We start from the raw sequence: 14,030 nt of genomic DNA on the forward strand, positions 1-14,030 counted from the left end.
ATCTTTCCTGCAACCTTAAACAGGTGGGAGACGTTAATGCTGGTGGTGCGTTCACCCTTCCTTCATTCTACATCAACTGTAACACGAAAAAACCATTCACTTTTATTAATGAACATGCATTAATTTTACACAGAGGGAATAAAACTTTTTACAACTGTTGTGTGATCCTTGATTAAAATACAGATTACAAGCTTCTAAAAACTTTCCTGATTCTCTGATGAAATGATCTGTGAATGTGATTTATGTGGTTTACAAAATGGAGGCTAATGTAGTAAACATGGTGGACATTAATTATATTAATATGACTTTTCCAGAAAGAGTTTTCTATACTTACATCAGGTAGAAGAGAAGGTGTCCTTACTTCAAGCCTTCCAGGTAATATGCATGATTTCTCGATGTTGATGTTATAAAAAGACCTTTGATTTTAATGAACAATCCTTGTTTTATGCTTAAAAAGCAATTGACATAATTATTAAAAACTTAGAGCAAACTTCCGTCTTACTTTGAATTAGTTCCTGAACACTTACATCATGGTGACAACACAGATGTTTGACTTCAGTGACGAATACCTCCATTTAGAGGTTTAGTGTGCATATAACATTACTGTGTTCTTAATCTTATAAATTGGAGAATAAATATAAATGATTCCCACCTAACATAGAAGGGCTTCTCTTACAATTGAGGTAACAACCATCAAAAACAGGTTCATATATACAGTGGAAACAAATCACAGCATTAACTTGAGAGTTGAATGACATTCGTTTGGCTTCCTAAATGATCTCAAATAACGTTAATATAAATGAGGATACATGACTAATAATTATACTTCTGCCAATATCCACCCCTTCACCTTGTGATCGATACGAACCTATCAATTTAGTACATGTTTTAAATATGGAATACTTGCTACAGTGTTTCTGTTTAGAGTAATTCAACAAAAGTGGTACTAATGAAATGCTTTCTGGTATGAATTCTCTGGCATTGGTTTACTTTTGATGTTTGATTAAACACTTGTCTACATTTTTGTATTTCATTCATGTGTCTTTCCAAAGTAAACAGTCGTTGCTTCAAAATTGTATATTTAGGGCCAACCATTTTATCAGTGACTCATTTCTAGGGTTTCTCTGCAGTATGTATTCTCTGACGGGGAGTGAGGTGATGGCTGTGGTGAAATCCTTTGCCACAGTCCTTACATGTCTAACATTTCTCTGCAGTATGAATTCTCTGATGTCGAGAAAGACCTGAACTCTGGGGAAAGGCTTTGCCACAGTCTGTACATTTATCAAGTCTCTCCCCAGTATGGATTGGTTGATGTCGAGTAAGATGTGAACAATGGATAAAGGCTTTGCCACATTTGTTACATTTGTATGGTTTCTCCCCAGGATGAGTTCGCTGATGTACAGTAAGACTCAGATGCTAGTTAAAGGCTTTGCCACATTCTGTACCTTTATAAACTGTCTCCCCAGTGTGGATTCGTTGATGTTGAGTAAGAAGTGAAAAATGGGTAAAGGCTTTGCCACATTCTGTACATTTATAAGGTCTCTCCCCAGTATGGATTCACTGATGTTCAGTTAAAGTTGAACTCTGCTTAAAAGCCTTGCCACATGCTGTACATTTATATTTTGGCCATCTGATGTGAAAAGCTGACTCATTTGAAAAGACCCTGATGTTGGGAAAGATTGAAGGCAGGAGGAGAAGGGGACGACAGAGGATGAGATGGTTGGATGGCATCACCAACTCAATGGACATGAGTTTGGGTAAACTGCAGGAGTTGGTGATGGACAGGGAGACATGGGGTGCTGCGGTTCATGGGGTCGCAAAGAGTTGGACACGACTGAGCAACTGAACTGAACTGATTCATGTCAATAAAATCAAGATTATTTTTAATGGGTTAAAATATATACATCTACTTGTGAATGATATTCTTTGTATATTTTAAATACACTAGGGTGCAAACATATACAACGGTATAAGATAAATTAGAGCTCTTGGTTCTGAAACTTTAATTTCTTGACAAACTGTATCATTTTGTTGAGCTGTATCTTAGAAATTCAACACAGGTAAAAACAGATTAGCACCACTATGATTATTGCAAACATTTTGAAAAAAAAAATGTGAATAAGAAGACTATGTGTGATACGAGTGTGGAGTGTACTGGAAACATCACACCTGGGCTTGAGTGATGAAAATGACCACTCCCCAAACCCAGTGTCTATCATCAACAGAGTGAGCGTTCATTTTCCAAAGCAAAGGGAAACGAAAACGACGTGGAATTTCTCCATTAACTCTGAGGGTTTTCACACGCTCCCCACTCCATTTTTCCACAGCCTTGTTTAAAGACAGAGGGGAAAAAATGAACTTGCTAGCCTGATAATCTCAGAGAAATCACCAGAGCCAGTGGACAGCATCTGTCATGGTGTAAATGGATCACACAGAAGATGCACTATCAGAGCCTGGGCATTTAGGAAAAAATCAGGAAATTATAACTTGAACCTAACAAGCAGATATCAGTTTTATGCAAATTCATTTTATATATACTTCCTCTGTTTTGTATCCTAACAGTGTGTTTAACTTGTACGCCTTAGCATCACAGAGGACAGTGTCTCCTAGTTTTCTTTTCGATTCTGCGCATTGTCTGAAAAATTCTGGATCACTGAATTGATTCAATATATAAGGGCATTTTCTAACTCCTAAAGAGCTGAATTGTATCCACGTGTGAACTCATCATGGCATTTCCCCTACTTCCCGAAGATCCCAACACTGAACCACATCCCAGTGGGAATCTCGGATACCAGTGCCTCTCCGTGTTGATCTCTCACAAAGGGAATATGTTCACCAGCTGAAAGTAGCTCATTCAGGTTGGGATTTCATCATGTTCTATAGAGAGCCAGGATAGAGACAATGGAGAACAGGATCTGGGACACAAGGGAGAGGTAGTCTAAAGAGCCGGTCTTCACTATGATAAGAAGAAAAGGAAAAAATAAGAAGTGGATAACAAACACCCCAGGCAGAAAAATTAGAAGCAGAGAACTAAAGGTTTGCGGATTCTCAGTCTAGGCATTTCAGGCGGAAAACCAGACACAGCCCCAGGCCCGGAACAGAACATGGACCTGAGAAGCTGCCATTTCCTCCTCTTCTTCCTCCTGCTCTGTCTTCTCTGGGGATGTTATGTAGCAAACACACCTCTGCATCTTGAGAAAATACCTTCAAAGGCATCCGCAGAGCTCTTTAACCTGCAACTACTTCACCTACAGACAGAAGGACTTGAAAAGCTGAAAAGACCCACCTCCTGTCCTGTCTCAGGAAAGATTCAGGAACAATCACCTCCTACCTGAAGACCAGCCTGTGAACTTATTTCTTGATTGTTCTCTCCTCAGAGAGAACTCCTAACCCTCTGCTCACACAGATGATGTGAGCTGACTGCCTTCCCCAGTCCAAATCCAGCTAGACCAACCCTGCAGCCTCTCCTCAGACTGAAGCCAGGCCTCAGCTCTCACAGATGGACCAGGAGCCACCTCCTTAACCCAGGCCTCCCCTGAGAGTCCCCTGGAGCACTTTCTACACACCACACGGATGCCCCCACAGGACCAAGAGAGAACTCTGTGGGGCGTGCACCAGGGAGGTCCTTTCCTAACACTGGTCACGTGACCCTGATGGGAAACAGATGGAAATCACTTGGCCAATTGTTCAGATTCTTTCTGAACCATTTCAGTGAATATGAACCCCTCGAGGTCAGGTCCCCACTCTAAGAAGTTATGAATCTGCAGGTCTGAGGTGAGGTCATTAAATACATCCTTAGCAGGTTCTCTGTTCTGATGCTTCTTCCCCAAGACCCACACTCAGGAGCCCTGAGCTTGAGCCTTCTCACTCAGCACAGCTGAGACATCTCAGGAGGGGAGAGTTTAGGGTGGGAAATTCTGAGGGAGGTCAGCCTAGAACCAAGCAGAGAAAGCTCAGTTCTTGGGGTTCAGGCCTTTCTAAGGGACCCTGGGTGAAGTGCTGTAGGCTCCCCAGGCTGAACGTGGATGGATCCATTCAAACCAGAGGAGGAGGATTCTGGTGAGCTCTGAGGGTGTCATTGAAGGGGCGGGGGGGGGCATGTGCAGTAGACCCTGGGCTTCAGCAAGACTGCTGATCTCAATCAAGGAAGGGGGTCATCTAGTGGAGGTGCTCACAGGATTGGCTGGTGTGAGTTCAAGGACCTGCAAGCTGCCTGCTCCCCAGACAGACGCTGAGGCAGCAACAGCACGGAGCAGTCAGGGAAGCTCTCAACAATACTCTGTATGATCCTTCTTATTAGAACCATCACAATGTCCCTGCAGTTACAGAGAGGGGGAAAAAGTACAATGGATAAATGATGGGAAATACATGATTAAATTATATGAGGCTAAAGGGCAGTAACAGATGTCATCCCACTGTGCTACCTAATAGTTCACTGTTACGCATTCTTCCCTGCAACCTTAAATAAGGTGGAGAGGTTAATGTCAGTGGTAGGTAAACACTTCATTCATTACACAGCAACTGTATCACCAGAAACCATTCAGTTTTATTCATTAACATGTATGAATATCACACGTAGTCAGAACAAAACCTTTTACAATCCACTGTGTGACCCTTGATTAGAATACAGATTACAAGCATAGACAACGATATTCATTTTTCTGATACAATGGTCTCAGAGTTGTACTTTCTATGGTTACAAAAGGAAGGCTAATCATTTAATCAATGAGGCATAGATTAATTACATGATTTTTCTGGGAAGGGTTTCCCATACTTTTCCAGGGTATCAGAGAAGTCTTTATTTCAAACATGTCAATTAATATTCATGACTTCTCTTGATATTATAAAAATACATCAAAATTTCAGTGAACTGTCATTTGTATTATCCTTAAAAAGCCAGTGACACTGAAAATTAAGAACAAGCCTCTGTCTGACTTTAATATGTGAAATTATTCCCTCAACAATTACATCATGGTGACCTACAGGGTTGTTTGACACCAATGACAAACACCTCCATTTAGATGTTCAATGTACATGTTATATTACTATGTCCTTAATGTCCTTCAGTTCAGTTCAGTCGCTCAGTCGTGCCTGACTCTTTGCGACCCCATGAATCGCAGCACGCCAGGCCTCCCTGTCCATCACCAACTCCCAGAGTTCACTCAGACTCACGTCCATCGAGTCCATGATGCCATCCAGCCATCTCATCCTCTGTCATCCCCTTCTCCTGCCCCCAATCCCTCCCAGCATCAGAGTCTTTTCCAATGAGTCAACTCTTCACATGAGGTGGCCAAAGTACTGGACTTTCAGCTTTAGAATCATTCCTTCCAAAGAACACCAAGGGCTGATGTCCTTTAGAATGGACTGGTTGTATCTCCTTGCAGTCCAAGGGACTCTCAAGAGTCTTCTCCAGCACCACAGTTCAAACGCATCAATTCTTCAGCGCTCAGCCTTCTTCACAGTCCAACTCTCACATCCATGCATGACCACAGGAAAAACCATAGCCTTAACTAGATGGACCTTAGTTGGCAAAGTAATGTCTCTGCTTTTGAATATGCTATCTAGGTTGGTCATAACTTTTCTTCCAAAGAGTAAGCGTCTTTTAATTTCATGGCTGCAGTCAGCATCTGCAGTCCTTCATGGAGAACAAATACCAATGGTTCCTACCTCAGATGGAAGGGATTCTCTTATCACTGAGTCAGCAACCATCAAAAACTTGAGTTCACATACACAGTAGAAACAAACCATAACATGTAGTATTTTGAGAGTTGAGTTACTTTTGTTTGGTTTTCAAATAACCTCAAATATGTCAAAACAACAAGAATACATTGCTAATACTTGTTTCACTCCACACACAACCCTTCATCCTGGGATCCATTCTAACCTGTCAATTTTCTCTGTGTTTTAACTATGGATTGCTATCTACAGTAATTCTCCTTCAGAGGAAATTTAGGAAAGAGGAACTGATGAAATGCTTCCTAGTATGCCTTCTCTGATATTTATTTAGAGTTGATTTTTATTACAACTTTCCTACTTTTTTTTTTTACATCATCACATATCTTTCCTGCAGATATGCTCTCATGTTACTAAAGTGTACATTTAGGACTAACCTCTTTCATCACTTATTACATTACTAGAGTTTCTCTCCAGTACGTGCTCTCTGATGTCTAGTGAGGTGAGAACTCTGATGAAAGCCTTTGCCACTTTCCTTACATTTAAGTTTTAAGTTTTCTCTGAAGGATGAATTCTGTGATGTTGACGAAGACTTGAGCTCTGGGTAAAGGCTTTGCCACATTATTTACATCGGAATGGTTTCCAGTACAAATTCGCCAATGTTGAATAAAGCTAGGAATTTGGTTAAAGGCTTTGCCACAACCCTTATATTTATAAGGTTTCTCTCCAGTATGAATTATCTGATGCCTATTAAGAGTTGAACTATGATTAAAGTTTTGCCACACTCTGTGCATTTATAAGGCTTCTCAGTACGAATTCTCTTATGTTGAATAAATTTTGAGCAATGCATAAAGGCCTTGCCACATTCTGTACATTTAAGTCTTCTCTGCATTACCAACATGAATTTTCAAATGTCTAGCAAGAATGGATATCAGATTAACCTTTCCACATTACGTATATTTATAAGGCTTCTCTCCAGTATGAATTCGCTGATGCTGAGTGAGATATGAGTACTGGTTAAAGGCTTTGCTACATTCTGTACATATGAAATGTTGCCTTCCTGTATGAATTCTCCTATGTCTATTTAGATGTAATGGTTTAGCAAGACTTTACCACATTTATTACACTTGTTATGCTTCTGTGGATTTTGAATACTCTGCTGTTGAATAAGTTTTAAAGATTAATTTCTCTTATATAGAGAAAGATGTGATCATTGATAAAAGATATTCATACATTTATTACTTTTAAAATCATTGTCTGAAGATTGAGGTCCCTGATGTTTCATAAGACTTGAGTCTCAGTCAACATTATGCCCAGTTTCATTGCATGAAAATCTTCTCACTTCCCTATAGATATTCTTGTGATTGTTGGAGGTAGCATTCTTGCTTAAAGCTTTCCCCATTTTATTACACGTGAAAAATTCTTTCACATTAAGTATACTGTGATATGTCTTCAACCATGATGGTGGATTAGTCTCTTTCAAAATAAGCAACATTACAGATTTTGGAACAAAGAGAAAATAGCTGTTGGTTGAAGAATATTGAACTCTAGCTAAAAGATCCCTCAAATTGATTATACTGGGAATTGTTAACCTAAATTTTAAATACCTGGTTTTCAGACATATTTTACTGTGTGTTAAACTGAAACCTGCATTCAGAAAGGTTTGAATGAGTATTTGCAGTATAGATTAGGTGACTTTCCAGATTTTCCATATTTCCTTTCAGAGAACATGTACGTTTCAAAAAAGCATGGGTCTTTGCTTACAAACATACACTTCTCAGCCGACATTAATGACTGAAACGGGCTATTTTTCCCAGTTTGGTTCATATCCTCCTTTTCTTTTGGCAGTAATGTTTATATTATGAGAAGCTGTCCTCATTTGGTTATGTCCATCATAACATCCTCTCAGTATTTCACATGCCCTTTCATTAAATGTAAATTTCCAATGTGAAATCTTTCATATATTATTAACTTTTCTTGGGGAATAAATCTTCTAAGCCTGGCTTTTGGGGCATCAAACCCTGCATGTCCTGAAAAGACACAGCTGAAAGCAAATAACAAGGTATTCCACCACTTACTATTCTCAGGGAATCTACTTTACAACTTACATAAAACTGATACTTGCTTAGCTAGGTTAGGGATAAAACAGACACAGGAGTCAAGACGGCAGAGGATTAGGAAGACATGGAGTTCATCTCGCTCCACAGACACATCGAGAATACATCTGTCATGGAACAATATTCACAGAGCCCCTGCTGAACACGAGCAGAGGACCTTGACACCAAAAAGGACAAAAAAGATTCTCTCATAGCCAGGTAGGACCAAAGAAACAAGAAGGAAACTGGTGAGGAGAGGAAGTGAGATGGGACCTGCAACCCTTGGGGGAGCTCACTGGGATGAAGGGAGCCTCGTTCTCTTATGGGAAGAGGAGGCAGTACCAGCTAGAGGGAGGCAGGACAGAGTGAGACCTCTACAGATGGTACTAACCACAGCCCTACCCCCCAAGCCTGAGAGGGGTGTCCACCGCTGCACACAAGGGCTGGGTGCTGGAATGTGGGGTTTGGAGAGCAGATCCAGGCAGAGGACTGGGGTTGGCTGTGAGGAGACAACCTGAGTGGGCAGGAGGGAGAGAGGAGCTCTGCAAACGGGAATGCTTGTGGAGGAAGCCTGAACCACCAGAGAAGCAGAGCAGCGTTGTTGAGTGATGCCCCAAGGGCAGGGCCGCCATCCCATCCTCTGTCTGTGTGTTCCAGCCTTTGCCTCACTAGGCACTAGCGAGAGCTCCCAGCACAGTCCGTTCAGTTCAGTCGCTCAGTTGTGTCCGACTCTCTGTGACCACATGGACTGCAGGGCGATCTCATGACCCCAGCTGCTGCCTCCTCCTCAGCAATCTTAAATTTACAAAGCAAACATTTTCACCATGCAAGGTGCCTACGAATTGTGTAATGCAGTTCTTCACACAAGTGTTTTTATTTTGGCTTGTTCTAGTAAATGTTTTATATCTAACATCTTAAATGATCTTGATATAAAATTAATCAGAAAGTAAGAACGTATGGGACACAGTCCTGGTAAGCTTCATAACAAACAAGATAAACTTAACAAAGTAACCGTTCTTAAGAAATCAAACAAGAATTGAGAGCTTAAAATATGGTGGAATTTTTAAAGTCTCAATTCTTGTTTAATTTAACACAGGGAACTCTACTCATTGCTCTATGGTGAACTAAATGGTGTGGAAATCTAAAATAGAGTGGATAAATATTATATATGTGCATGCTGCTAAGTCACTTCAGTCACATCTGACTCTGCGACTCTATGGACCGTAGCCCGCCAGGCTTCTCTGCCCATGGATTCTCCAGGCAAAAATACTGTAATGGGTGGCCATGCCCTCCTCCAGGGATTATATACATACACACACACACACACACACACACATATATATATATATACATATATACATATAACTGGTGGAGAGGGCAATGGCACCCCACTCCGGTACTCATGCCTGGAGGGTCCCATGGACAGGGGAGCCTGGTAGGCTGCAGTCCATGGGGTTGCGAGGAGTTGGACACAACTGAGCGACTTCCCTTTCACTTTTCACTTTCATGCATTGGAGAAGGAAATGGCAACCCACTCCAGCGTTCTTGCCTGGAGAATCCCAGGGACGGGGGAGCCTGGTGGGCTATTGTCTATGGGGTCACACAGAGTCAGACACAACTGAAGTGACTTAGTAGCAGCAGCATACATATAACTGATTTACTCTGCAGTACAGCATAACCTAACATCAACATTGTAAAGCAACTATACTCAAATTATTTTTTTAATTAAAAAAAATTCTTTATATAATCTAAAAAGTTTAATAGTGAGAATTAATCACAAACATTTAGGTGGTAAATGTTCTAATTTCCCAAGTCAACAATTTAAAAATTCCATGAGTTGAATAAATATAAAAGTATTTTAGGTTTGTGGAAATGGGGCAGATATGCTTAATGTTGTTGACATTAGTTTGTACAAAGGAAAACCAAACTTTGGAGAAATCTTCAGGTTTGTATTTCTCACTGGAGAGAGGTCCCTTATGCAGTGAAGAAATCAGTTGAGTATGAAATTTATCAAGTCATATGTGTAGTTTGCAGGGGATTGGAAATTATAAAGCAGAAAGCAAATACTATCTGTCCCCAGTATTCCTAGAAGTTTGGCAGTTTGTCCATGACTCCACTCACACACTTCTGTCTAGGAACAGAAGCAGAGCATTTAAAAGAGCAAATATATGAGGCAAATATGAAAAGCGTTATATTTCATTTTCTTGGGCTCCAAAATCTATGCAGAAATTGATTGCAGCCATGCATTGGAAGGATTGATGCTGAGGCTGAAACTCTAATACTTTGGCCACCTCATGTGAAGAGTTGGCTCTTTGGAAAAGACCCTGATGCTGGGAGGGATTGAAGGCAGGAGGAGAAGAGGACGACAGAGGATGAGATGGCTGGATGGCATCACCGACTCAATGCACATGAGTTTGGGTGAACTCCAGGAGTTGGTGATGGACAGGGAGGCCTGGTGTGCTGCGATTCATGGGGTCGCAAAGAATCAGACACGACTGAGCGACTGAACTGAACTGAACGAAATTCAAAGATGTTTGCTCCTTAGAAGAATAGTTATGACATACCTAGACAGTGTATTAAAAAGTAGAGACATCATTTTGCCAACAAAGGTCCGTATCATCAAAGCTATGACTTTTCCAGTAGTCATGTATGGATGTGAGAGTTGGATGATAAAGAAAGCTGAGTATCAAACAACTGATGCTTTGGGACTGTGGTGCTGGAGAAGATTCTTGAGTGTCTCTTGGATAGCAAGGAGATCAAATCAGTTTAATCCTAAAGGAAATCAACCCTGAATATTCATTGGAAGGACTGATGCTGAAGCTGAAGCTCCAATACTTTGGCCAGATGCGAAGAGCTGACTCACTGGAAAAGACCCTGATGCTGGGAAAGATTGAGGGCAAGAGGAGAAGAGGACAACAGATGAGATGGTTGAATGGCATCACTGATGTGAGTTTGAGCAAACTCAGGGAGACAGTGAAGGACAGGGAAGCCCTGGCATGCTGCAGTCCATGGGGTCGCAAAGAGTTGGACATGACTTATTTACTGAACTGAACTAACTGAACATAGTTACTCAAAACTGTGCAGAGTCTTCCTAGAATCCCCAAGAAATGGAATAATGCCAGGGTCCAGCCCCGGTGGATCCAGGGTGATTCGAAGGTGGGGATGGAGTCGGCGTCCTTGGAAAAGTACATATTTAGTTACAGATATATAGAGAGGTTAGAAACGGATAGTGTAGTAGAAAAATTAGTGGAGAAAAAGAGGCTGAATAACTTGGCTTATGTGGAATAGCATCCATGCTCCAGATGGGAATTCAGCCAGAAAAACGGGGAGCAAGAAAGAAAAGACATGGGGGAATCAGTCTTTCCGGAAACTAATCCAATTTCTTTATTTTGGGGTTTGCTTATATACCTTTTGTTACACATAGGGATGAATACAGAGTCACACGGGGGTCAGCAGTCCTGACCTTTATCAAAATCAGGTGCTTCACATAAAAAGGTTTTAGGGATTTTACATCACCTTCTGGCCATGAGACCTGCTGACATTTTATGATCCTTTCTTTCTGATAACCAAAAAACTTAATTCTTCCAAGAGTGTTTTTTCTTAGACCAGGCACCACCCTCCAGATAAAGTCACATTCCTATAGGGTGAGGGTGTAGTGTTACAATCAAGAAAGGAATTTATTTAATCCAAGGTTAACATGATTAATCTTAAAGGTTAATACTTATTTCTTCTATATGCTAGTTATATTCATTATAAGAGCAGGGAACGTGGAGATTTAGCAGCAAACATCAACCCAACAAATGAAAATCCTTTCACCAATGTTCCCCTTAAGATCTATTTAGTCTTAAGATAGTGATAAAGTTACATTTTTACATAGCAAGGACACAGTGATTTATAACAACATACAGTAATCTATTACAAAAGAGAAAATTCATTAACTCAAAAAGTCTAGTATTGCTAACCTTAAAAACTACTATATTTCCTTTTCTATATTCCAAATACATTGATTAATATATTCTCAGGTGCCTAAGGATATGGAGGCCTGGCGGCAATCATTGACTTAACAATGAGAAAAGCCCTATGCTAATTAAGACTTGCAAAATACTCCAAAACTCTCTGTGCTGTTTATGGTTGTAAAAGTAAAGTAGGTGAAGTCACTCAATCATGTCCGACTCTTTGTGACCCCGTGGACTGCAGCCCATCAGGCTTCTCAGTCCATGGGATTCTCCAGCAAGAATACTGGAGTGGGTTGCCATTTCCTTCTCCAGGGATCCCAACCCAAGGATCAAACCCGGGTCTCCCACATTGGAGGCAGACGCTTTAACCTCTGAGCCACCAGAGAAGGTTGAGAGGTAGTAAACAGTCATGTGAGTAGTGGCAGGAGTATGGATAATCCTGTCACACAAGCTAGTCTGTCAGCAGAGAGGTTTGACCTGAGACACCCTTGTCACACCCAGGGCAGGGAATTAGCAGCAATTATTGGCACAACAAATGAAAAAACCCTTCACCAATATAATTCCTAACCAATCCACTATACTGACAATTTCCCAAAAGAATTTGCCTTTAGTAAGTCTAAAACATCTCATGCCTCTCAGGTTGGGAGGCTGTAAACAATCACATGTGGCCGGACAAACCTATACAGGCAGGCTAGATAACCTTCAGAGGAGCCCATAAGCTGAAACACTCTTGTCACACCCAGGAATTTTTATTGACTTGGAGCTGCACGTTTACTCCTTCTCCGAGAGAAATGGTGATGGGGGAGACCCCCTGTAAAGTCAGAGGTGTAGGTGAGAGCATAAAACAGACTCTGGTTTTGGGGTTAGATGCTCGGGAACAGAGGGTTTCCTGAGGCTTGATCACGCCTTTGCGTATGCCAAGCCTCCTTCCTCATGACCTTTGCCATGGGCAGAGTTCCTCACGCTGGCCCCCGGCAGAAGAACCATCAGGTCAGGCAGGATGTCACAGGCCAAGAAGAGAACCTTGGTTCTCACTGTGAATGTGAAAGGTAATCACTGGAGAAAAATAGAAGAAAGATCAAGGAGCCAAGAATGAGGCTAGAGTTGACCCTCTATGACACTGAGGGAACTAAATCCAGACTTCTCCAAAATCATTTCCACTGAAGCAGATCTTCCCAAACCACATGACAAAGGATGACTTCCTCATGGATCCTTGGACCTCTCACCTGAGTCATCGGCTCCATCCATTCACAACTACCTGGGTGTGTGGCTATTCTCTCCATTCTCCCTCCATTCCAAGGAAACTTTCTTTGCTCCAAAAAGGTGACCGGGTCTGGCTTAGAGATCACAGCACCTGCTCATCAGAGAAAGGAATGTCTGTTTTGCTAGAGACTCATCAGATTCCAAAGCAGTATCTATTCAGATGAGAAGAAAAGTTGTGGTAGAATGTTAACACAGCCTAGAGAATGATTTCCCCCAAAGCTTTATTAAAACACCTTTACAACACTGCTGCTGCTGCTGCTAAGTCACTTCAGTCATGTCCGACTCTGTGCGACCCCATAGATGGAAGCCCACCAGGCTCCCCCATCCCTGGGATTCTCCAGGCAAGAACACTGGAGTGGGTTGCCATTTCCTTCTCCAATGCGTGAAAGTGAAGTCACTCAGTCGTGTCTGACTCTTAGCAACTGCATGGACTGCAGCCCACCAGGCTCCTCTATCCATGGGATTTTCCAGGCAAGAGTAAGTGGGTTGCCATTGCCTTCTCCATTTACAACACTAACAAATACATAAAACTCAGATCCTGAGATTCTGGTCCAGTACTACTAAGGCAGAAAGTAAATGGTGGAAAAAAGTAAGTGGTGGAAATCTGATTTGAAGAGGAGGGTGCCACTAATTTATACCATGGAACTTAGAGTATTAGCACCAATCTAGTATGAAGGATGAAGATTATCTCAGTGGAGAGGAAGGTTAAAAATCATAATGAATCATCATGAAGTCTGTGTTATGCCCAAAGTCCGAGTCGCTAAAACTGAGAGAATAAGATGTCCACAGCAATGCAAAAACATAAAGGGGTTTTATTGCTAGCTCGAGCTAGGGCTCCCATCTCATCCAGCACAGTGAAGTCTTGATGAGAGCTCCGAGCTCTGAATCACAGCTGCTTTTATACAGGAGGTTCTTAGTACAGCTGGCGGGTAATGATTGGCTGAGCCATATGCGCGCATGTGATTTTCAAATCCCGCATCCCTATCCAGATTGGCTCAGGTTTGATGCCATCGAGGACTTTCCCAGGGTGTGGTTCCCCGGA

General features: G+C 41.6%; 1 protein-coding gene across 1 annotated transcript in view; it reads right to left on the reverse strand.

The window, feature by feature from the left end:
- LOC108638075 (protein ZNF738-like) overlaps positions 2,871–14,030 on the reverse strand; it is a 132,978-nt gene continuing 121,818 nt past the window's right edge. Inside the window, exons 2-3 of the mRNA XM_018063198.1 lie at positions 12,952–13,079; positions 2,871–2,915 (exon numbers count right to left, since the gene is read on the reverse strand). Coding sequence (XP_017918687.1) covers positions 2,871–2,915; positions 12,952–13,079 — 173 coding nt within the window. The remainder of the gene's footprint in view (positions 2,916–12,951; positions 13,080–14,030) is intronic.

The sequence above is a fragment of the Capra hircus genome, chromosome 18, assembly GCF_001704415.2.
Source record: "Capra hircus breed San Clemente chromosome 18, ASM170441v1, whole genome shotgun sequence".
Lineage (NCBI taxonomy): Eukaryota > Metazoa > Chordata > Mammalia > Artiodactyla > Bovidae > Capra > Capra hircus.